At 38.8% G+C, this 23,208-nt stretch overlaps 1 protein-coding gene across 3 annotated transcripts in view; it reads left to right on the top strand.

Annotated features, from left to right (window-relative positions):
• Positions 1–1,586: 1,586 nt before the first annotated feature.
• Positions 1,587–23,208, top strand: part of rad18 (RAD18 E3 ubiquitin protein ligase) — a 44,527-nt gene continuing 22,905 nt past the window's right edge. For 2 of the 3 annotated variants that reach the window (XR_014892463.1, XM_085273996.1), the window contains exons 1-11: positions 1,600–1,748; positions 3,605–3,683; positions 4,152–4,213; positions 4,430–4,500; positions 11,438–11,850; positions 13,465–13,564; positions 17,006–17,184; positions 18,653–18,723; positions 19,078–19,138; positions 21,054–21,185; positions 22,517–22,640. Coding sequence is in view for 2 of the 3 variants with exons in the window: in XM_085273996.1 (XP_085130122.1) it covers positions 1,698–1,748; positions 3,605–3,683; positions 4,152–4,213; positions 4,430–4,500; positions 11,438–11,850; positions 13,465–13,564; positions 17,006–17,184; positions 18,653–18,723; positions 19,078–19,138; positions 21,054–21,185; positions 22,517–22,640 (1,343 nt within the window). In the remaining variant the exon portion in view is untranslated. Of the gene's footprint in view, positions 1,749–3,604; positions 3,684–4,151; positions 4,214–4,429; positions 4,501–11,437; positions 11,851–13,464; positions 13,565–17,005; positions 17,185–18,652; positions 18,724–19,077; positions 19,139–21,053; positions 21,186–22,516; positions 22,641–23,208 lie in introns of all 3 variants that reach the window. The other variant, XM_085273995.1, reaches the window with a different exon arrangement.

The following is a 23,208-nucleotide window of genomic DNA, read 5'->3' as shown; positions in this document are numbered from 1 at the left end:
TGTGTTAGTGTCATCTAAAAACACGAGGCTGTCATGGTGTGGACACCACAAAAGAAGAGCCTGTCCTTTTACATCCACCACAAGAAGGTCATTTATTTTGTAATAGTCATTTTCCACTCTCAGATTCCCTGGTTGGAGTTAGCAGTGGCTGTCTTCCCTATTAGCTCCCTCCACTGGAGCCAGAAAAACACAATCTTTATGACTTTTGGATCTTTCAGTGTCCACGGATTTTTTTTTTTTGTATAAAATTTCTCATGTATTTCATATTTAATCCATAATATAAATTAAACTGATTTATTCCAGTGGTAACTTTGTTCATGTCACAAATTACACATCAAATGTGCTGTATATTACTAAGAGGTATTTTATGTTATTGCATAATAGCAACAGATGTGCAGCACAGCCTCATTGATATATACATATAGTCATTATAGTCAAAGTGGCTATCACAGGACTGTTAAGTACAACAGCAACACACATACCATTTCCTGATACGGAGAGTCTAACAATCTACTGAATGTGAAAGTGAGTGAGCATTACACAATGTGTGTGTAGGTTCTCTGTGATCCAGGTCATGGTAGTTTAAGGAGCTTAGAATGAAAGTGACTGGACTTCTTTAAGGTTTGAGGAGGTGATTCACCTCTCATTCAATGTGAGGTGAAACATCCAGTATTTTACATAATATACCGGTGAGCATCATTTTTGTTTTATAAGGGGGGCCTGCTGCACGTGTCTCTCAGTGCCATCAGCTAAGACCCCCCTATGCACGGCCTGCTCCCAGAACACACCATCCTCCCCCACCACTTCTGTCGGTTGAAGAGAGATGGCCAAGGAGAGAAAGAAGACAGCAATTGATTGCCCAGAATAAAGCTGTTCCTGCTGGTGAAGACCAGATCCTGGCTCTGGGGTTGGGAGGTGGAAACGAGACGAGGGCTCGGGGGTTGGTGTCTGCAGGGGCTGGAATTGCTAAGAGGTTGCTAGAATGGGGATATGCTGGATTTGCATCTGGCCCTGGCTCTGCTGCTTCGATGAGTACAACTGAAAGGGCTGGATTTTTGCATCTTAGTCCTGCAAAGTCCTGATAAACCGAATAACTAAAGCTGGTTAAAATTGTTAGTACATGTGTATTGTATATTATTAGTATGCTAAATTATACTGTAGCTTGATATTAACGTATTAAACTCAGTAGAAACGGGAAGTTATATATAAAATCATATAACAAAGTACATCAGGAAAAGAGACAGACAAAAGCTGCTGTCCATCATATATTGTAATTATTCTGGAAAAAGTTGTTACCACTGTCAAACTTTAACTGAAAAAAAGCCTTGTTTTGTTATTTTGTTGCTATTTTCTATGATTCGTCAAGCAGTAAAACATTGTGTATAAAATGCAGGTATATCAAATCTGATATTCTTGAATCTGCACCCGTAGAAAGATACGAGGCAGCACAAGTACTGCTATGCCTTTAAGTCCAAACAATAAAGACAGCCTCTTAAATAAAACTGAAACAATGTAACCCGGACTCTGACCGAGTGACGAGCACAGCTACAGTCTTTACATATTTGTGGCTCAGCGGAAGTTGTCAAATGACGTCAGACGTATCCCGTTCTGTGAGCGGGACTCTCACAGCTGAGCGCCGAATAAAAAAAAGTGCTGAGGCTAACTTTGTCAAGAATCTGCGCGTTATTTCGGAGAAAATGGCCTTCGAGACGGAAGCGGATCTACCACCTAGTCTCGCATGTCTGAAAGTAGGTTGTAGCTATGTTTGATTTCAAATGTTTTGTTGACATGCTGGCTGTTAGCCCCCAGCTAACTGAAAACCCCCTTACATCACATTCGTTCAATCTTTATAACTCACTTGAGTATCTGACGTGCTTACAGTTAGTGATGAAACGTTTGCTAACCTTGTAAATACAGTGCAACAATGACATAAGTCGATCTAATTTGACTACCGCTGAGACTTTCTAATTTTGACCTCTACTTGTTCACTGTCCTAATAGTGCTTTGGAAAGTGAGTAGTTGGTGCAAACATACTGTTTTGTTGTGGGTTGTAGTTTAGGACGTCGTCTAATAATCAGAAGGTTGGTAGTTTGATCCCTGTCTCTTATAGTCTGCATGGGCAAGATACTAACCCCAAGTTGATCGCCGATGTAACCATTGGTGTGTGAATGTTGGATAGAAGGCATTTACAGTAGAACAGTGCTGTATAAAATTATAATTATAATTTTTCATAGATTCAGCTTAAGAAATGGGAGCAAATTTTGACCTTATTCAGCCAGCTGCTAACATTGTGGCTAAATATGCAATTTAAATTTGGTTCTGTGGTAATTTATCTGTCAATTTGCAGAAACAACACTGTTTTATCCCTTGAATTATGTGGGGTTTTTATGCTTGGTTTATTTATAGGTCAGTATTAAGTGGCTTAAAAATCAAGAAGAAAAGTAAAACATTCCTCTGAAAATGGTCAGGTACAAGGAGGGTGCTGAAAATGAGAGAAAAAGCTGTCAGTGACCAGCCCTTTTTTTTTTTTTTAATTACACGAAAGCTTGGCTCCATGGAAGCAAAAAATAAAGACATGAGGGATGACTCAGAATGTGTGCACAGTATTGTCTGCGGTCAGAAAAGAAAGGACAACTTGTATTCTTGAATGCTATGCAAACATCACATTAAAAAAAATTTGTGGAACCTTGAACATTCTTACAAGAGAACATTCAGCTTGAGACAGGAGGGTTAGATAGTTTCCTGTTATTTAGTTGGATAGACTGGTTTTAGGAAATGATATCCTTTGTATGGAAATGTATGGGCAATCCTTTGATAAACGAGGACATTCACCAACTCTAGCGTACTACATTTACTGGTGGTGGTCAGAGGGCCCGGTGGCGCCAGTGTCCGGCAGCCTCGCCTCTGTCAGTGCGCCCCAGGGCAACTGTGGCTACAATGTAGCTTGCCATCGCCAGTGTGTGAATGTGTGTGTGAATGGGTGAATGACTGAATGTAGTGTGAAGCGCTTTGGGGTCCTTAGGGACTAGAAAAGCGCTATACAAATGCAGGCCATTTACCATTTATTTATCATTCAGTGAGTAACATCTTCATCTGTCAACTTTTGTATTTTCATCCTATGTCTTGACGCATTCTCAATCATCCAGGTAAGTAAATCTCCAGAAGTCGATTCTGTTCACTAAAAGAACAATGGGCTGGGAGGTCAGTTCCTTAGTCTTAATTATGCAAATTCTCATGACCATTGATCAACAGCACAGTGGGTTTCACTGATCAAAGCCCATTGTTCCTTCAGTGGGCTGGTTTCAGTCATTATGCAAATGTACTGTTTATAAGATTGTGGAAACCTGCAATCAGCTCAGACTGAAGAAGTCACTTGGATGAGTGACGAAACATTTCTTCCACAAAATGCTACGTCCAGATGAACACAATCAACTTTTGGATATTTTCATCCTAAAATAATGTATGATTAAAAGTGCAAAGGTTCATGCACAGATGCTTTGAGCCAGCCATACTTTTAGTAGGTAAAATACATTGTTGTTGTTGTTATTATTGCAGGTACTTGTTGATTTTCAGCTCTTTTTTTTTTCCTCTCTCCCATTTACAGAATGTCGATGCGCTGCTTCGGTGTCCTATTTGCTTCGACTTTCTCAATATTTCAATGATGACAAAATGCTCACACAATTGTAAGTAATAGCAGTGCAAAAAAAAATTGTTGATGATAAAAAAAAAGTAATAGCAGTGCAGATGCAGTCATAAAAGAAGTTTATGCAAATAAAAGGAAGAACACTGAGTGGTTGTTTGAAACGAGCAATCAGCTGTCCTTTGTCTGGTTTATGAACTATATCCCACACATTGCAGAGGCAGATCACGAAATATATTTACATAAATTATTTTTGATCGTCTACCATAACGCAACATTAACAGGCACACATTAAATTTCTACTGTTTTGTTTTTAACGATTTAAAATGGTTTACTGTAGAGCTGCAGACATAATATTATTTTTCTCATCTTCTCCTAAAACTTCACCCTCTCTCTGTCACTCTTCAAATTTCACAATTTGCTAAATTAAAAACTGTCACACACGTCAAATAGCGATGTGATAAAATGTCAACAGGCTGACACAGCTTTGTGTTTGCATTTTATTTTGCAGTTTGTTCTTTGTGCATCCGGAAATTTCTTTCTTACAAGCTCCAGTGTCCAGTTTGCAATACAGTAAGTATGACCATGACTTGTAATGGAATTACATAATAATTAAGGACATCACCTAAAGAGACTTAATCGATATCAGTAAATATTGGTTAAATTATTTAAGTAATTCACTGAAGAACATCACTTAAACATTGTCTTGCTCAACTTTAATTGTAAATATCACTGGATTTTGGACCCTACAGGCAGAATTTCTTCATATCTTGCTTCTTTTTCTTTTAGCAAATGACAGAAGCAGACCTGAGGAACAACCGTCTGTTGGATGACTTGGTCACAAACTTTCAATCTGCAAGGTAATGTACAGCTCATGACAAGTAGCAAGTGAACTGTCTTGTATCTGAAATGAAGAAGAGCTTTTTATGCATTTAGATCTTAGTGCACACTGAATCACCACTAGTGGGGTCCACAACAATATTACAATATTAAGTTAAAGGACAGAAAAAAAAATACTTGCAGCTGTATTGCATGATTTGGTACACATATAGAATAAGTGTGTATGCAAACTATATACTTACCGGCCACTTCAGTAGTTATACATTATCGGGTTTAACCCCAGTTTACCTTCAGAACTGCCTTAAGTCTTCATGGCACTGATTCAGCGAGGTGCTACGAACATTTTTGTCCGTACTGATATGAATCACACACTTGCTGCTGATTTGTCAGCTGCACATCCAAAAGGTGCTCTCTTGGATTGAGATGTGGTGACTGTGGAGGTCATTTGAGTACAGTGAATTCATTGTCATATTCAAGAAACCAGTTTGAGATGATCTGAGCTTTGTGAGTTGGTGCATTATCATGCTGGAAGCAGCCACCAGAAGATAAGTACGCCGTGGTCTTAGATAAATCATCTTTTTGACTCCTCCAAGCTATATAGAATGTCACAGCCAGACTCCTTACACATTCTTGTAAGGAGGCTCACATTACTTTTTAGGTTGGCTCCCATTAAATTGCAGGACTCGATTTAAAAGTTTTGTACTCACAGACTGAGCACTTAACAGCCAGACTCCAGACTATTTATCCCAGCTTGTTACTAAACACACTGCTGCTTGTGGTCTTCGATCACAGGATCTCAGAATTTGTTAGCGGTTCCTCGTACAGGATGAAAGACTAGGGGGGACAGAGCCTTCAGTCTGTGGCACCAAGGCTTTGGATCAGCCTCCCACTCCAACTTCTGACTGTGGACTATTTTAAGAAGCAGCTAAATACCTTTTTGTTTAACTTGACTTTCTGTTGAGATGTTTTCAAACTACATGTTTTACTTTGTTCTGCATCTATTGCCATTAACTGCACTTTTATTTTATTGTGCAGTGCTTTATGACTGCCTATCTATGAAAGGTGCTTTATAAATAAACTAGCATACTGTGGTCGTCAAGGGGCACAATAAACGACAATACTCGGGTATCCTGTGGAGATTAAATGATGGTCAGGGGGCCAGAAGTGTTCCAAGAAAATATTTCCCCACATCATTACACCACCACCACCAGCAGCAGCAGCCTGAACTGTTGACACAAGACAAAGTGGATCGATGCTTTCATGTTGTTTATACCAAATTCTGACCCTACCATCTGAATGTTGCAGCAAAAAGCGAGACTCGTGAGACTAGGTGATGTTTTTCCAGTCTTCTGTGGTTCAATTTTAGTGAGCTTGTGTGAATCCTCAGGTTCCTGTTCTTGGCTGACCTATTCTCCTCTGACCTCTAGCATCAACAACCAACAGCATTCTAATTTCCTTTATTGTCATTCAGTTAATACATCACAGATGTACACAGTTCAAAAAGAAAACAGTCTCTCGCTGGATATTTTCTCTTTCTCAAACATTCTCTGGAAACCCTAGAGATGTTTTTGTGGGAAACTCCCAGAAGATCAGCAGTTTCTGGAATTTTTCAGACCTGACGCAAACAACCGTGCCATGTTCAGTGTCACTTAGCGGTTGCTCTTGATGTATATCTGGTCAGACATTGAGTTGCTGCCTGGTGATTGGCTGATCACATATCTGTTAGCGAATAGTTGTGCCTAATAAAGTGGACTGTGAGTAAGCTTCTCATCTAAGCATCATTAATGAAATATTTCTTTCTGGCATTTTGCACATCAGACTTGTTGGGACACAATGATTTAATATAATCCATTTTGCTGCAGCTAGCCAAAGTGGTTTTTAAAAAATTCTTCATCCTGCAGAGGCAGGCTAAATGAGTAATCAAAATGGCAAATCAGATTTCCTCTGCAATCCACGTAAACCTCTTTACCATGAGCACAGGTGCTCTGAGCATCTCTTCAATTTGTATTTCATGATTGTAAGACCCGAAGGGGTAAAAAAAAAGATCACTGCAGGGATTTCAGGGGATCCCATTGTTATTGGCAAGATTACATTATGCCCACTAAGAAAACTATTTCACTTTTTCTTCTGTACAGTATTGAAAAAACAGCCTGATTGCCTCCTAGTAATCTGCTTCTTATTCACAGATTTTCTGTAAATCAAATGGGGATTTTGTTTTCATCAGCTGAGGTCACTCAGAGTTCTCACTGCATTGCACTTACCTGTGTGCTGTGTAGCTCTGGGGCTGATACGTTTTCATTACAACAGGACGCAGAGATGAGGTGCAGAGTCCAGAGCTGGGCTATTGGAAATTTCAAGGTACAATTTAGGTTGCATGTTATCCTCAATCTTCTGCTCTAGTGACACAGTTCACACAAGTGAAAACCTTTCCCTTAAAATAGATTGTAAAAACAGATTGTTCTGTAGTTAATAACACTGGCCACATGCTTGCAGTCACAGGCTGTTGGTCTGTGTTTCTGTTGTGGAACAGTTGTTTATAGGGAGGTGTAATTATTGTAAATTATTTACAATGTCATGGTACAACAGGTCACTCCAAACTCTTAATTATTTATTCCTTCAGGTTGGCACAGGGGTTATAAATCACACAAGCTCCCCTGGTGATGCTAAACTTATGTAAAAAGGGTTTAACTGTATTATTATTATTATTATTATTATTATTATTATTATTGTACATAGCTCTGGAGAAGCTTACATTTTCACTCCTCAGTAATAAAAGGCTAATGGTTATTGTCGTCGGTGTCGACATAACTCGAGAATGTGGTGACGTAGGATTTTGAAGTTTATACGACAGGCTTAATTGCCTTGAGGCTTAATTAGTACCAAGTGTGTCAAGAAAATATCTGCCATGGCATCACAAAACCAGTAACATGAACCGTTGACACAGTGCAGGATTGATCCGTGCTTTCATGTTGTTCAATCTAAATTATGACCCTGCCATCCACATCTCACAGCAGAAATTAAGACTCATCAGACCAGGCTAGTAACAGGCAACAATTTTCCAGTTTTCTATTAGTAATGAGAGGTTATTTGAGTTACTGTTGCCTTTCTATCAACCCCTTATCTGACCTCTGACGTCAACAAGGCACTTTTGCCCAGAGAGCTGCTGCTCACTGGATATTTTCTCCTTTTTCTTTTTTGGTACGTTCTCCATAAACCAGAGATGACTGTGTGGGAAAATCCCAGTAAATCAGCAGTTTCTAAAATACTGAGGCCATCCCATTGGGCACCAACCATCTTGTCACGCCTAACATCACTGCAGTAACATTTCTTCCCCATTCTTATGCTCAGTTTGAACTTCAGCAGGTCATCTTGCCCATGAATACATGCCTAATTGCATTGATTTGCTCCCGGGTCATTGGCTGGTTAGATATTTGCAAAATGTAATTTAGTCATTTAGCATATGATTATGTTTCAACCATTTAAGCCTGTGGATGGGATATTGTTATCCTGTAATGACGAGGATAAAAGCAAAGCCCCTCAGACTGACTTTGTATTGATTTGCAGTGAAACTTCCCTCTAGGGGACAAATGGACAGAGAGTAAATTGTCCCAAAAAGCATAGAACAATGCCCCCTCACCCCTTCTCTGTACTTGAAAAAGATTCAAGTTTGTCATCTGCCAAACTCGTCACATTCATACCAGCAAAAACTACATCTGTGAAATGCTTTTCTCTTTTGCTTTCGTTTCCATTTCTTCTGTTAAAATGCACACGTCAGAACCTCCCCGCCAGCAACTCTGTATTCACAAACCTTAAAAAAAAGATCTGGTCCAGGTTTACCGATTAATACTAATCCTCCTAAACCACTTTTTTTAGGGATGGTGGCTGAGGTTGACTCCTTCTGGAACATTTCATATCTATAGTCCATATGTGTCACTGAGGTAGTAACGCATTACAATCTCCATCCCGGGAATAGTGTAAGAGTGGGGCTCCAGACAGCAACATTTCTAGTTTGCGTGAAAGTAGGGAACATTTTGAGAAAACGCTTCTGGCCGGAGTTCATAAACTCTTGTTCACTGAGAGTGACGCCATCCTGTCATTCTTTTCTAAAGAAATAATAATCCAAATGTAGAACAGAAAACATCTCTCAAAGGATATATATGTTCCTTTGTATTATAGATCATCTATTAACAGATCATTTTGATGATCCATATTTTGGGGAATCTTGTAGCAACTCCTAAAGATTAGTTGAAAATAAGCCTGCGAGCCTAAATAGAGCTCTCCCCCCCGCTCCCTCTGCCTAAAGTCATTAGAATTGTTTCTCCAATATCTGGGCTGATGCCAATGCTGAATGCTGTTATCAGTCAGTCTACCACAATGTTTGTCCCTTCCATCAATCACATCTCTGTTATCAACAGTCTGAAAGGTCTCCCTTCAAACTGTAGCCCTTCTGATTGTCATCACAGTTACGAATGAGTGGATTAGGCAGCAGCCTTTTCCTTCTCTTTTTAATTTCCTGTTGTCTAACACTGAGCATCTGAGAAATTGGATTTGTTGGTTTTGACTCTGTCAAAATGTTGTTTTGTGTAAAGATAGACTTGTTTCAACTGGATTATTTGCTTTGAAATGACAGCATTGCAAAGCATTTAGGGAATAATTATTTAAACATCTGCTTATGCGGTTGGTAGATTCTCTGGTCCAGCATGTGTTTGGGGGTAACTTCCTTCATTCGGATTTATCACTGTGAAATCAGTGCTTTGGGTTGCTGTTATCTGATGGCTCTAATTTACTTCTATTAGAGGCCTTTTCCCCCTCTAGCACACCATTAGCTGTAATCTCAGTGCTGCATATTTACACTGGTACAGTAACCAGTTACCTTGCAGCCTCTTGTCTCATTTGTGTATTTGCACATTAGGATAAGAGATAAATTGCTAACAAAATATGTTTGATCACAATCATAACATGCCCTTTTCTATTATAAATGCAACATGGTTTGGATTTAGTGTTGAGAGACCATTTGTGAGGCTGAACCATCGCATTATGAAATTGTGTTTCATACACAACCCACATCATTTAGATGCGGGTTGTGTATTTTGTTGTATCACAGCTTCTTACAAAATAAAAATACTCTAAAATACTGACACTAATAACAGTTTTTGCAGTTTTGAAACTTTCTGGGTATAAGATATGAGCTGTTCTGATGTTCAGGGTCTCATTTGCTTTAGGTTTCATTTCACAATGTGTCGATGGTGTTTTAGCACCCAGACTTTTCTGCTATAGAGCCCTCCTATTGTAAAAATGCATTTTTTTTCTTACACCATTCATTAGTTTTTCTTTACGTTCCCTGAGGTCTACTGATGTCCACACACAAAATCCTATTAATGAAATGATTCTGACTGCTGCAGGGCTGCTTTTTTAAAGTCTTGGCACAATTACCGTGTGTATTGTCCCCGAGTAACAGCGACGGCGACTTTATAAAATCTGGTCCAAAGGCTTTGTGTGGAATTCCTCTGATCTCCTGCTCTGTATCTATGGTTTAAGGTCTCTAACACCCAGCTTTAAAAAGTGCTGTAGAAGCTATACCCGCCCTTTAAAACCCAGTTCTAATTATAAAACTTTAGCTCTCACATTGTAAAGAAAATCAATGGTGCAGCTATTTAAATTCAGTAAGTGTTGAGAATTTAAGTAGGTTGTATTGATCTTACAGATCAGTGGGATTGTAAATAAAATGCCCAAACTTTAGCTTCATTCCCTCATAATAACTAAATTCATCCTTTTCCACCTAATCAGAGATCAAAGCTGAAGCACAGCTTTTGAAGAGAAGCTAGAGAATTTGGTTCATATAATAGGACCAGTTCATTCATTTCATTTACCTCATAGTAATTTTTTTTAAAAATTATTTATTTACTATAAATTCCTATCTGCTCATTGATTAAAAAAAAACAAACAAAGACGAATTCGTATACAACAGTATGGTACTGGGCTAATCAACTGAATGATGTTAGTGCACTGGAATAATTATTTTGGATGGTTGTAAATACAACACATATAAATCTTTTACATTTATTTAATATATTGGTCAGTAAATGAAATCTATAACTCTGTTTAAATTGCTCCATGTCTGTCCTAACATTTTAGGAAACTTTTAGTTTCTCCAACTAGATCAAATTTTATTAATAATATTAACTAATAAGAATGGAGAGAGGTGGTTTTATTGTAATGCCATAAGTCTCTGGGACACTGCGAGACCATGAGTGCAGGGGGTAACTGCCCTGACCACATCTCTGCGTTGGTAAGCTTAGGTGTGTTAATTGTGAGGCTCTGTATTAAAATTCATGAAAAGAGCTTTGGACATAACTCGATAGCCAGGTGGTTTAAGTGCATCACACATGGGGAAAAATGCCATTAGCACAAAGATGGTGGGTTTGTTCATTGGACATTTTCTATTCATTTTTGTCTATGTGTATGCAGCGTTACTGATGAATGTTATCGGGAGAGCATATTTGTTTAAGGTTGGGAGGAGTAGAACGTGTTTCCACATCACATGTGTGCAAAGCTAACTTGGCGTGTGCTTGCATCTGTGCGTGCACGTGCATGAACCTCCTCCTAATGTAGACAGAAAGCACAAATAAGTTCTTAAATATGGAAAGTGGAACATCGCACACCTCATTGGTTCCATTTTATTGTCAAGTAACAGCCCAGCTGCAATTTGTTTGCTTTCCACATTTCTGAGGCTGCAGCCAAAGTGTCTCCTTTTTCTGGCTCAGTAGAAAAGGAGCGAGATGATTAAGCAGGTGAAGAGAACATCACAGGGCTCACTTCAATGCCAACAACATTTATTCACACTTCCTATGTTGTCGTTTTTTTCTTTTTTCAAACTGAATGTAATAAAAGAGCATGTAACTGTGTTGTATTTTCTTTTTCATTCATATGTGCCCTGTTTCTTTTCTCTTTTTCCAGGCAACAGTTGTTAAAAGCACAATTTGACTCTCCTCCAATATCTCCGAAGACTCCCGCTTCAGCCGTTAAATGCAAAACTCCGAAGGAGAGGGGCCAGAGGTGTAACAACTCTGTGCTGAGCCAATTTTTCCAAAAGAAGCCTAAAACACCTTCCAGCAAAGAAACCCAGTGCAATGGTTCCATCTCTGAGTGCGTTCAGGAGGGGAAAAGATGGACTGCAGGAATCCACAATGATACTGACCTACATTCAGGAAAAGCTGAGCTTTCAGTGGTTGTGAAAGAAGAACCCATAGATATGGACGATGCTTCTACTCAGGGTTCGACGTCACTCACGGCCTTTCCAAGTATTAGCGCTGAAAATGGGATGGCACATTCTTTAACACCTTCAAAAGACATTAAGCCCATAATCAAAGGTAAATCCAGTTTAACTGTAAACATACTGTGGCTGTTGCCCTTGAAATTATTGCTTTAAAAATGGGTAAAAGTGGCTTTTAAAGCATTTAGATGGCAATGAAAGGGCAATAAGATGGCATCAATCTGCTATTAGCTTGTGATTGACTCAAATTGGGAATTGCATGCTAACTGTTTATGATAAATGGGATTAATTGCGATAAACTGGGAAAAATCACAAATCTGTTAGTTGGAACAGCCTCATAGATTTAATACTGAAATTCCTCCACAAATAGATTTGTAGTTGCTGCAGGAGGTGGATTAACTGGAAAAACAAACCCAGTATAGCCACTTGGCAGCCTTATTTTTATATAGGAATACTAACATGAAGCAACCAGTTGAGTCAGCTTCCTGTCTTGGAAGAAGCTGTGCTCTTCAGCACTGTCTGACTCAGACTGATTGCAGAGTGTTTGACTGCACTCTGTGTTTATAAATGAGAACAATCACCTTGCACCCAGAAAGATTGCAAGAAGTTGTTGGTGTTGCAGATTCAAACTGGGCAACTGGTCACTGCAACTACTTGTAATTTATAACCAAATGTGGGAAAAAAAACTGCAGTCAGTAGGCAAACACTGATTTTTTTTTCCCCATTCTTTTTTCATTTTTGTCATCCTATTTCAGAGGTGGGAAGTAACTAAGTACAAATACTTCCTTACTGTACTTAAGTACTTGAGTAGCTTGAGTAGTTTTTTTTCCCCCTGACTCCTTTTTTTAACTTTTACTGCCTACATTTGTAAACAAATATCCATACTCTCTACTCCTTATTTTCAAAACAGGCTTGTTACTTTTGCTGTAACACATTTGAGGGGAGTTAATATTTCATGTCACTGCGAGCCTTCAAACATAAGAAGAGACGACATGTGCCAAAGTCAGGGGTTAAAAGCGGGATGGTGGGTTTATTATGTTTGTTTGGGGGATTGGGTGGATTTTGGGGGGGCTTTTTTATTTTTTTTATTTTTGACACCTGAACGACTGCAGGTGTCCATAAGTTGTGGTTGCGGTACTTCAGCATCTAAGTGGCCCTACATGTTTTTAAACCAGATATTAGGTCTGTACATGTGACGTTATGTTTTTTGATATTGTGAAACGTGCTGCAACTCAAACTGAGGCAGACTAACTACCTTATTTAAAGGCTGCATGGAAATCCTCTGCAGGTTAGTGCAGGATAAACAGGTTAGTTTGCTGTACTGTGATGGATCTAAAGTACAGAACAGTGTGTGACTGGTGCACAGTGAGATACATTGACTGAATTCCATCTTCATACCAACTTTGTACCATCTACAAAAAAGACAGCATAGAGTACAGTTTACTGTCAGTGTTTTTCATGACCTGTTGCTTTAATTGTCACTATTAGTTTAACTGGGTCACAATTAAAATTCACCTCCAGTGAATATAACATATTGATAACAAAACATACAGATGTGTCATTTCGGTTCAGGTCTTCATGTGCTTAATTTGAATTATGAATGAATTGCATAACTGCAGCTGGTTGGATGCATGCACTAAATTACATGGAAATATATTATAGAGTCATAGCACGAAAACTATCAACATTATTTTGTGTGTCTTTTTTGCAGTGGAGTGCCCTGTGTGTTCTGTAAGTGTTTCCCAGCATTTTATCAACAAACATCTGGACACGTGTCTTACCAGTGGCGACAAGAAGGAAAGCTTGAGGAGGTAAAGTATCCACTTTACTGATCACTTAAATGAAGACTGTACTGATGTCTTGTCAAGCTTTAATGCTCTTTTGGGAGGTAGGATACAAATAAAAGGGTCGTACGTAGGAAGAGTCAGAAGTCTCCTCAAGTTAAGGAAATTGTAGCAAAGAGAGGTCACTCAAGATCAGTAATTTCCGAAGGTGAACGAACACCAGTGTGACAACCTAAGATGTTGGAGGTCTCGGACATCCAAGATAGCAAAGACAACAAACAGCCATTAGAAATGATAGCCACTGCCGTTATCTCCAAACTTATCAGTGGATCAGACAGACTAAAAGACAGATATGAATCAGATTAGCTGTAAAATTATTTTTAAACTATTAAACATTATTTCAACTGTCATTAACATGTGTATGTTAGCCTAACATGCTGAGATGTTTTGTTTTTTAATTACTTGTGATTTTGTTTTAAACTAAAAATACCCCTTATGCTTCAAATTAACAGGTACCACGTGGAGTTATGTTTACGTGGCATTTTTATTTAATCTTGTGTATACCTGCCTAGGGACAGCAGATGGAAATTAGCTTGTGGCTAAATGTCTTTTCTATAATGAGATTAAAGTTTTCTTGTACATGGATGCAGTAAAAAAAAAAAAAAAAAAGAATAAATAAAAGTAGAAGACAAAGAAAACTAAACACAACAGTTGGGTTTCAGTCAAGCGATGACCTTATGTCCTCCCAGCAGTTTTTCCTGCTTTATTAATAACATTTAATACAGTTTGTGATACAAAATGCCGTACAATTACCAAAAACAGAAATGTTGGGAAAAATATTGTAGGTTTGGTCTGGATAAGCCGATTATAGCCAGACACAATATGACTTAAATGAATAACTCTCATGAACAGGTCATGTCTGTATTGATTTCACAATTACTCACAGTTCAGGCAACAAAAAGAGTCTATGCACTCTTGAATTTCATAACTCCAAAATAATGTTTCCTTTATACGCAACAACTTCTGTCAAATGTTTCTTGTGGTATCTTATCTCTTCTCCTGGAAAACAGTTTCAGCTTATCAGTTTTTATATTGATGAACAGCATCTCGACTAAGTTACGGTCAGGATTTCCATACACGAATGATCTCTTATCATTATTATTATTCAGCCAGTCCGTTGCTGATTTATGTGCTTTTGCTTGTTGTCTTGTTCCATTACTGAACATCTGCTGAGCTTTAGGTCCTGGACTCCTGCCCTGCTCTTTTCCTCTAAAATTTGATACAATTTTGCATCTATTGTTTGTTCAAAGGTTGCAAGTAGCCTTAAACTGTAATACTTGTTCCAGTGCTTTAAGGCTGATATGAGAGTTTGTGGCTATTGTGCAGTTTCTTGTTTACCTCCAAGCATGCTGGGGAACTTTTGTGCCTTTAGAGAGGTTTAAAAGATTTTTCAGTGATGTGTTGTGGAACATCCAGGCTTTCTTTTTAACATGAGAAGTGCTTGTTTTGATTTTTGTTTTTTGAGAGAGAGAGTTTCCTTTGTGGTATTCTTCTTGAACCCCATTGTTATTCATTTTTTATTTTTTGTTGTAACAGAAACACGAACAAAGATTTTCACAAATACAGATATAGTGTTTCATTGTAACCCCTGGGCTCGCTCCCATTCTTAGGGAGAGTAGCAACAGTCATGAGTTTCTTGAACTCTTTTGAAAATCTGTCTTGTTGTAGTTTGATGTCACAGGGCTTAACTTGTGAATAACTAAAGCTACAATCACATTAGGGGAACCAGTGGTTGGAGACTTGGGACGACCAAAATTAATGCGACCCTTTGAGCTCATCGGCTCTGAAATGGTTGCTTCAAAGTAGAGCTGGGCGATAGAACGATAACGATATGTATCGCGATATAACTTTTACTCGATAGAGAAATTAAGCTATCGCGATAGACCTCGCCACTCTTGTCCTCTTAAAAAAAAAAAAAAAAAAAAGGTCAGCCAATCCAAATTCAGTAGCGCAGAGCCGAACCAATCACAGCCGCAGCGTCACGTCGCGTGACTTGTTACATACAGCACAAGTGCCAAGCCGCACGTGTGTTTGTTTGGGAAGCAGCCAGCGGGTAATGGAGGAAATGAGTGTGCCGACTAGAAAAATCAACCGAGCGTGACCGAAGAGAAAACAGATGATGGTTCCAACGCCGGAGAGATTGTCGAACGGAAGAGCCATAGAAGTTCCGTAGTGTGAAGGTATTTCGGCTATTTCAAGTCTGACAAAAAACAGAGTAGCGTGCACTGTAAATTGTGCCGAAAGCAAGTCTGGAAATACAATAAACTGGTGCATGCGTCACACTGCGCCACGTTATTGTTTCGGTGAAATGAATTTCTACAAGACTGTTACTGTTAATTCTACTCTCTGCAGTGTTTACTGTCCCTCCACACATACGACTCGGTTCTGCTTCTATGCCCCAGCTTTGTTTACTTTTTCCCACCGAGGCTTCTAGACTTCTGATTGGCCAACATTTCTGCACGGTTAGGAATCTAGCGCCACCTGCTGCTTTGGCATGTTCATAGCAGCGTTTTCCTTCATTTCTGCCTTTATGTGTGGACGAGATTATTTTTTAAAACGAAAACGGAAAATCTCCGTTTTCAAAAATACCCGTGTACGTGTGGACGTAGCCTCAGTCTCTGACTGGAAGCGCTAATTCGTCATTCGGCTTTTGTCAGACTAAAGTAACTGTTAAAACTGTTTGAAAAGCTCAGCTATACAACAAGGAGAGATTGAGAATTTCCTTTTAGTTCTCAGTTTATTTGATATTGACAAAAGTTAGTCAGTTTTGTCTGTTCTTCTGTAAAACAAACTAAGATTTATTTTTAGAATTAATATTTTGTTTCTAAGTGGAATTGACAATTTAGTCTATTTCGTTTGTTCTATTTTGAAACTTAAACGCTTTAGCGGCTGCCTTTTGTGTAGTTTGTAATATTTGCCTTTATTTATCTGAAAAAGTCTCATGTTCCTTAAGTACATCTACCCTGTTGAACTTATTATGGGAAATAAATATTTAAATAAAAACAAGCTGCTGATTATTTCACATTTTACTTGTGAGCAACGGCACATTTAAATCTTACAAATATAGTTATTTGGCTTATATCGTGATAGATATCGTTATCGCCTGAAATGAAAAAAACATATCGTGATATGAAAAAATCTCATATCGCCCAGCTCTACTTCAAAGTGGGGAACAGGTCTGCAAGCACTTGCTTTTCTTTTAGTGTGTAAAGATATTAATTTTATACCTAATTTGGAACCTTTTCCGTTATGACAATAAAAATTCTGCTTGTGTTCAAGAGCATTTCTTTCTAGATTTTTGTAGATTTTTGTTGTAGCTTAGCACAGAGATGCACCTCAAGCATTAAAATGTCATATCTGTTGGTTACTGAAAATATACAGTGAATCTGTTTGTTTCCGCTCTCTTAGCCAGAAGAGGCGTCCAATGCCGAAGTTGGTATACAACCTGCTTTCAGTGCAGGAGCTCAAGAGGAGGCTGAAGGAATGCCATCTGCCATTGCAGGGATCTCGAGACCAGCTGATCAAAAGACACCAAGATTTTGTCTACTTATACAATGCCCAGTGTGACTCTCTAAACCCGAAATCAGGTGAGAGGATTTGCTCTGTTTTTTTTTATTAAAATGAAAAAACAAAACAAGAACTCTAAACTACTGTGATATCACAGTGTTTTGTTACACAACAAAAGAAGTGGACTGTATAGGATATTGTCCAACCTCAACTTGAAAATCAGAAGTGTTTGTAGTCTATTCAAATAGCCACACTTGAATGTGGAATGAAAAATCACACATCATAAAGGGGGCCAGATGCAGTGTTGTTTACAAAACAGAGGAACAGTCATGTAATAGCTCTCAGTTGTGTACTTGTTGCCCTTATTAGTTATAGAACAAATGACAGGAGGGAGTGTGGCAGCCCCTGAACCTGTGCCTGCACTCTTCATTATACCAGACAGAGGCTTGCATGGACTTAAATGCTCTAACCAGAAAATGACACTCAAATATTTAGAAACACAGTAGAATCCCCCCAAAATTGAGATTTTTTTTTTGTAAAATGTGAATAAAAACTAATGCAATGTTTTGCAAAATCTCATAAACCCATATCTTATTCGCAATCTAGGAAACATTAAATGCTTAAACTGCAAAATCGTTAACATTTCATAAAAAAAATATTAGTTCATTTTGAATGTTATGTCAGTAACATGTCTCAAAAGTTGGTATGGAGGCACCAAAAGGCTGGAAAAGTATACCCCAACATTAAAGAAAAAAAAAGAACTCAATCAACATTTTATAACTAATGAGGTTAAATGGAAACAGATGGTAACATGATTGGGTATCAAAAAGAACATACAGCTTTCGTTTCTCTGCCATTTAAAATAGACGGAGCAAAAGTGGAAAACTGTTCTATCCTCGTACTATTGGGAATTTGAAATTCCACACAGGGTCCTCTGGACTAAAGAGAAGAGGGACCATCCAGTGCATCCGGACTTTTAAACAAGCATTCTCCCATCCAGACGACATTTATTTCAGTGAAGCTTTTGCATATTTCACAGTCCTGAACTTTCACCAGTTGAAACATTTAACAAATCGTGAAACAAGAAATACGACAAAGACCCGGGACTGTTGAGCAGCTGGAGTCGTGTATAAGACGAGAACGGGACAGCATTCGTTTTCAAAGTCCAGCAGATGGTCCCCAGACTGAATGTTAATTCAACAAAATCAGACTGAACCGTTTTGCATTCGCTTTAACAAACACTCTGCTTGTTTGGGAACAGGCAGTTTTTTTTTGTTGTTTGTTTGGTTTTTTTTTTGTAACTCTATCGTGAAATGCCTTTGCTGTGGTACAAAGCTTTAACATTTTTTCCCCATGAGACTTAAACATAGAATGAAGTTGGTGATATTTGACTTCACTAGTTTGGTTTTTGTCTTGATTTTTTTTTTTACTTTTCTTGAAAACCTCAGTTTTGTTTTGCCACCTCATGGGTCAAATGGTACATTTCATATAAGGGACAATATTTGTCACCTCAAGCCAAATAAAGATTCATCTTTCGTCTGTCAACAGCTGAGGAAATTGCCAAAGAGGTCGAGGCCAATGAGAAGATGAGAAACCAGTTGCAGGGGAAGGCCAAGCCAGTATGTATTAACTGCTTAGTGAGAGCTTAAATTTTGTTTTTGTTTTTTCTCAAATGTACGTTGCAGCATTTTCAGTAGCGTTTATATATTATCAGCAAGGTTTATTTTACTGTATTTCTAATCTTTTTTTTTTGAGAAACAATAATTCTGACAAGTTCTTACAATTTAAAATTTCACAGTCTTATGAAAATGAGTTATTTGTAATAAAAAAACAGTACTTTTGTTGCACGGGTGCTGGCTTAAAAAAAGACAGGTTAGCTCAGTTTCTTTACAAATATTGCAAAATTTCAATATTTGTTTTTCTTGATTCATTGTCAATATGAACAAATGTCTCTCCAATTAATCTTTTTCCAGGTCATGGTTTTCTCAAAGAATCAGTCTGAGAAAGAGATCGAAGACATGCATTCAAATTACAGTAAGTTTTTCTTTTTTCATCCTGACACTTTTATGTGCTGAAACGTTGCATGTTTTACACGCATACAGCAACGCAGTCCTAGGAAATGTTTCGTTGAAATCAACACTTGTGAAGAACGACACATGTAGTGACAATAAACTTTGGTGATGGAGAAAAAAAGCCAGAGTCCTGTTGACTATGTTTATTTTGGCCAGTAACTGAACGGTGTTCATTTTTGGTCACTGCTGTCTTTGGAAAGAAAGACTGAAATGTATGGCTCCCATGAAATACAACACACATACAGTATTGTGAAAGTCTTAAGCCACCTCTCATTTCTTTATATTTTTCCAGGAAAATTGTAAATGGGTGGGTAGATGGCTGTAGACAGTCGTTGTTGTATATTAATGTCAGTTTGAACCCAAAATCTCAAATTTGGGCTCATCACCCAACTGATTTATGTCAGGTACAATGAGAACGCTTGAAATAATTTAGGAGAGCTTCTCTATTAACTCTATACAGAGTTTTTTTTAAATGAAGGAATAGAGACGTATTCAATTTAATAAAACTTTATTGATCCTGAAGGTTGACCCCGAAGGAAATTGGGTATTGGGTGTTCAGAATTAGAGTGCATATTATATATTTTTTGGCTACAAAAGAAATAAAAGTTTAAAATTAGCTGGATAGATGTTATTGACAGCCTGTTATGACAGTTTTCAAAGCCTCCATCAGGCTTCTCGGTGATCAATTCTTATAGGTCACTAGTTCACTTGGGAAATCCACTGTAAGAGGACTTACTGAGAGGCAGTCCATCATAAAGACTGCATGACATTTTTGTCTGGTTGAGTAATTGTTGCTTGGTAATACTGTGGATAGGTCGACTGTCCCTGTGAAAACCGGCATAGGTTACTGATATTCAGTATCTCTAATATAACATGCTTTTGTTTCTCAGAAAGAGGATTGCAGTTTTGCATATGAAGTGTCGCCCAGCCATAACGCAAGTGTTACTTTAGTCTATAAGCTAGCCTCACATACCTTCATCAACAAGTTAAAAAAGAAGCAGAAACATGGACAACAGTTGTCTGATTTTTAGCAGCACGTGGTGACATAGGTTTTTGTCTGTGTAAATAATCTCCAGTATTTTATTATAATTCATAGGGCCACTTGTCTGTTGATTTGTATGTCTGAGACTTTTTTTTTCCCCCATGTGACCTCGGAGGTAATCACTCGGATACACAGAAGCAAGAAAATCTAGATGAGCTCTGTGTTTTTATCCTCGGGGCAGAGGCCAGTTCACCAAAATCGCAGGACATTGTTCTCAAGTCATGTTGACATAGTTGAACTAGATGAAAAGCTTGTTGGAAATAACTCTTAAGAGCTAACTTTAAAAGTGTTTGAAAAATGGATGTGACTCACAAGAGGTGTGCTCTATAAATAGCTGCGCTGCTGTGATAACCTCCCGATTTATCAGAGGAGGATGTGGATGACTCACTCTGCCGGCATGGGCAGTGGTGCCTGAGCAGGCAAGAAGGTGAAAGCGGCGTATACACATGCACACACCGTATCCGCCGGGAGCTCGCAGCCTTTTCTTTCTGTGACACCAATTTCTTTTAGTGTTAATACAGTTGGTAGCTGGTTATTCAGAAAACATTCCCATTTGGTAAAATAACAGCAGGTTGAAAAAATGTTCTGCAGTAACACTTTCTGAGACGTGAGTTTAAACTGCAGCTCCAAGTGGTCAACTGTGCGTTACAGTCATTTTAATTAGCAACCATTTAATTCGAATAACTTTAATTTATGACTGCATTTAATCTAAACATTGAATTCAAGGTTAGACTCTTGAACCGCTATTAGAAATCAGTGACTATCACATAACGTCATAATCATTCTATCCTCTTGATGTGTTTGACCCTATAGCGATATGCTATTTTGCCCACAGGGAAGCAGCACAGTAGTGACTTTTCCCGGCTAATAGCGCAGGTCCGCGGCCGCATGGAGACCACCAGACAACCTCGTGTTAAACAGGAAGTCAGCGAGGTGAACAAGGACGTACAAAAAACGCACTCTGCAGGTACTTTGACATTCAGACATAATATTTTCTAGCCAAAGGACACTTCTGTGCACTTCTCTGACGCCCTTTAAAAAAAAAAGTCACTTGATGTCTGTGGTTACCTGCTATCTTGTACACTTGCGTGAAAAGGAAATATTTTCCTTTGCAGCCCTGTGAAGACTAAGAACACCTTTGCTGCTTTCACAGGAGTTAAGAGAATAAGTAGCAGCCAGGTGCTGCTAATCAAATTCACTTGATAAACTGATCGTCTGCAAGTGCGAGCACCTTTTATAATAGCAGACGTTTTGGTAGTTTGTTAGTCTGGAGCATTCGTCGGTGTGAAGACATGATGTTGAGAGAAAATGCAAAAAATCAAAGCCCTACATGTTAGAGTTCAGAGGCTTCAGTTAGCATGTTTAAATTAGAAAAAGACTGAATAAGCATGGCTGTCAGGTGGAAGCCTCTTCTTTTTAAAATGATCATGGCAGCCTGGCTTAGCTTTGCAAACGTCTGAACAAACCTCGAGATTTCTAGAACAGTGTCACGTTTGGGAAAAAAGCAAATACAACATATCAACACAAGCAACTCATATAAACTGTCAAGCATGGTGGTGGAGGGATGATGATTTGGGCTTCTTTTGCAGCCACATGAACACCTCGCAGTCACTGCGACGACCATGAACTCAAATTTAAGGCCAGCTGTCTGACGGTTAAAACGTAGCTGAAATTGGGACAAGCAGCAGGACAATGATCTCAAGCACAGCAGCAAATCTACAATCCAATGGATGAAAAAGGAAATAATCAGATTGTTGCCTTGGAAAAGAGCGGTGCTTGAACAAATACCTGCACATTTCAGTGAATTGAAGCAATGTTGTAAAGAGTCTGTGCATCAGTGTTTGTCTGATGCAAAAAATAATTACTTCAAGTTATTCCTGCAAAATGTGGCTGTGCACTTAGTTTTTCACAGACCCTGCAGCCCTGTGAAAAAGGTTTTTTTTTTTTCTACACAACTGCCTTTAAAGAAAAAAAAAAGTCCCATCTTTTTGTAAGAAAGTAGTTTTTCCAAGTGAGTAGAAAATCATAAGCACTTTTCCACCACTGAATGCTCAGTTTTTTATCAACAAAGAGATGATGCCTGGTGTTTGTTCATTCAAATGCTCTCTAAAAATTGGTGTTGCAATCCAGAAATGTTAATTCAACATTTAGCATATGTCATGCCACTCTGTTTTCACATTACTTATCACATCAGTGAGGAGGGAAAGAGATTCATTTTACGTAGAAACCTTTGACCCGTCATTTCCTCCTGGATCTGTAGCATGACGTCGTACAGCATTTACGGTTTGCCTCTTTCAGATCAAGGTGCACAAATAAAAAGCTGCACAGAAGTGAAGGTTGAACATGAAGCTGAAGACGAGGAATCAGGAGGAGTAATCGAGGTGCCGTCCAGCCCCACCTATAGCGACGTGTCCGTCAGCAGGTAAAACAAAACAAAAAATACAAACAATATTTAGAACCACTGAGTGCTGCACTGGACACCAGCATCTCAACCCAAAATAAACAGGTGCATCAGACACACCTCAGTCTCTTAGGGTTTCATTTATAACCAGACAGCGCGTGCACACAAGTGCCAGCAAATAATCCAGAAGCATCAGTTGGTAAATGGTAATGGCCTGTATTTATATAGCGCTTTACTAGTCCCTAAGGACCCCAAAGCGCTTTACATATCCAGTCATCCACCCATTCACACACACATTCACACACTGGTGATGGCAAGCTACATTGTAGCCACAGCCACCCTGGGGTGCACTGACAGAGGCGAGGCTGCCGAACACTGGCGCCACCGGGCCCTCTGACCACCACCAGTAGGCAACGGGTGAAGTGTCTTGCCCAAGGACACAACGACCGAGACTGTCCAAGCCGGGGCTCGAACCGGCAACCTTCCAATTACAAAGCGAACTCCCAACTCTTGAGCCACAATCGCCCCAAGCACACATGACAGCTAATGTTGAGCCCCCGCTTGTGACAAGACTCTATAAAGATGTTTT

Source organism: Mchenga conophoros, linkage group LG5, assembly GCF_057382185.1.
Source record: "Mchenga conophoros isolate Kocher_MC1m ecotype Shallow Benthic linkage group LG5, M_conophoros_male_GT1.1, whole genome shotgun sequence".
Classification (NCBI taxonomy): domain Eukaryota; kingdom Metazoa; phylum Chordata; class Actinopteri; order Cichliformes; family Cichlidae; genus Mchenga; species Mchenga conophoros.
This window is presented reverse-complemented; position numbering and strand designations above follow the sequence as displayed.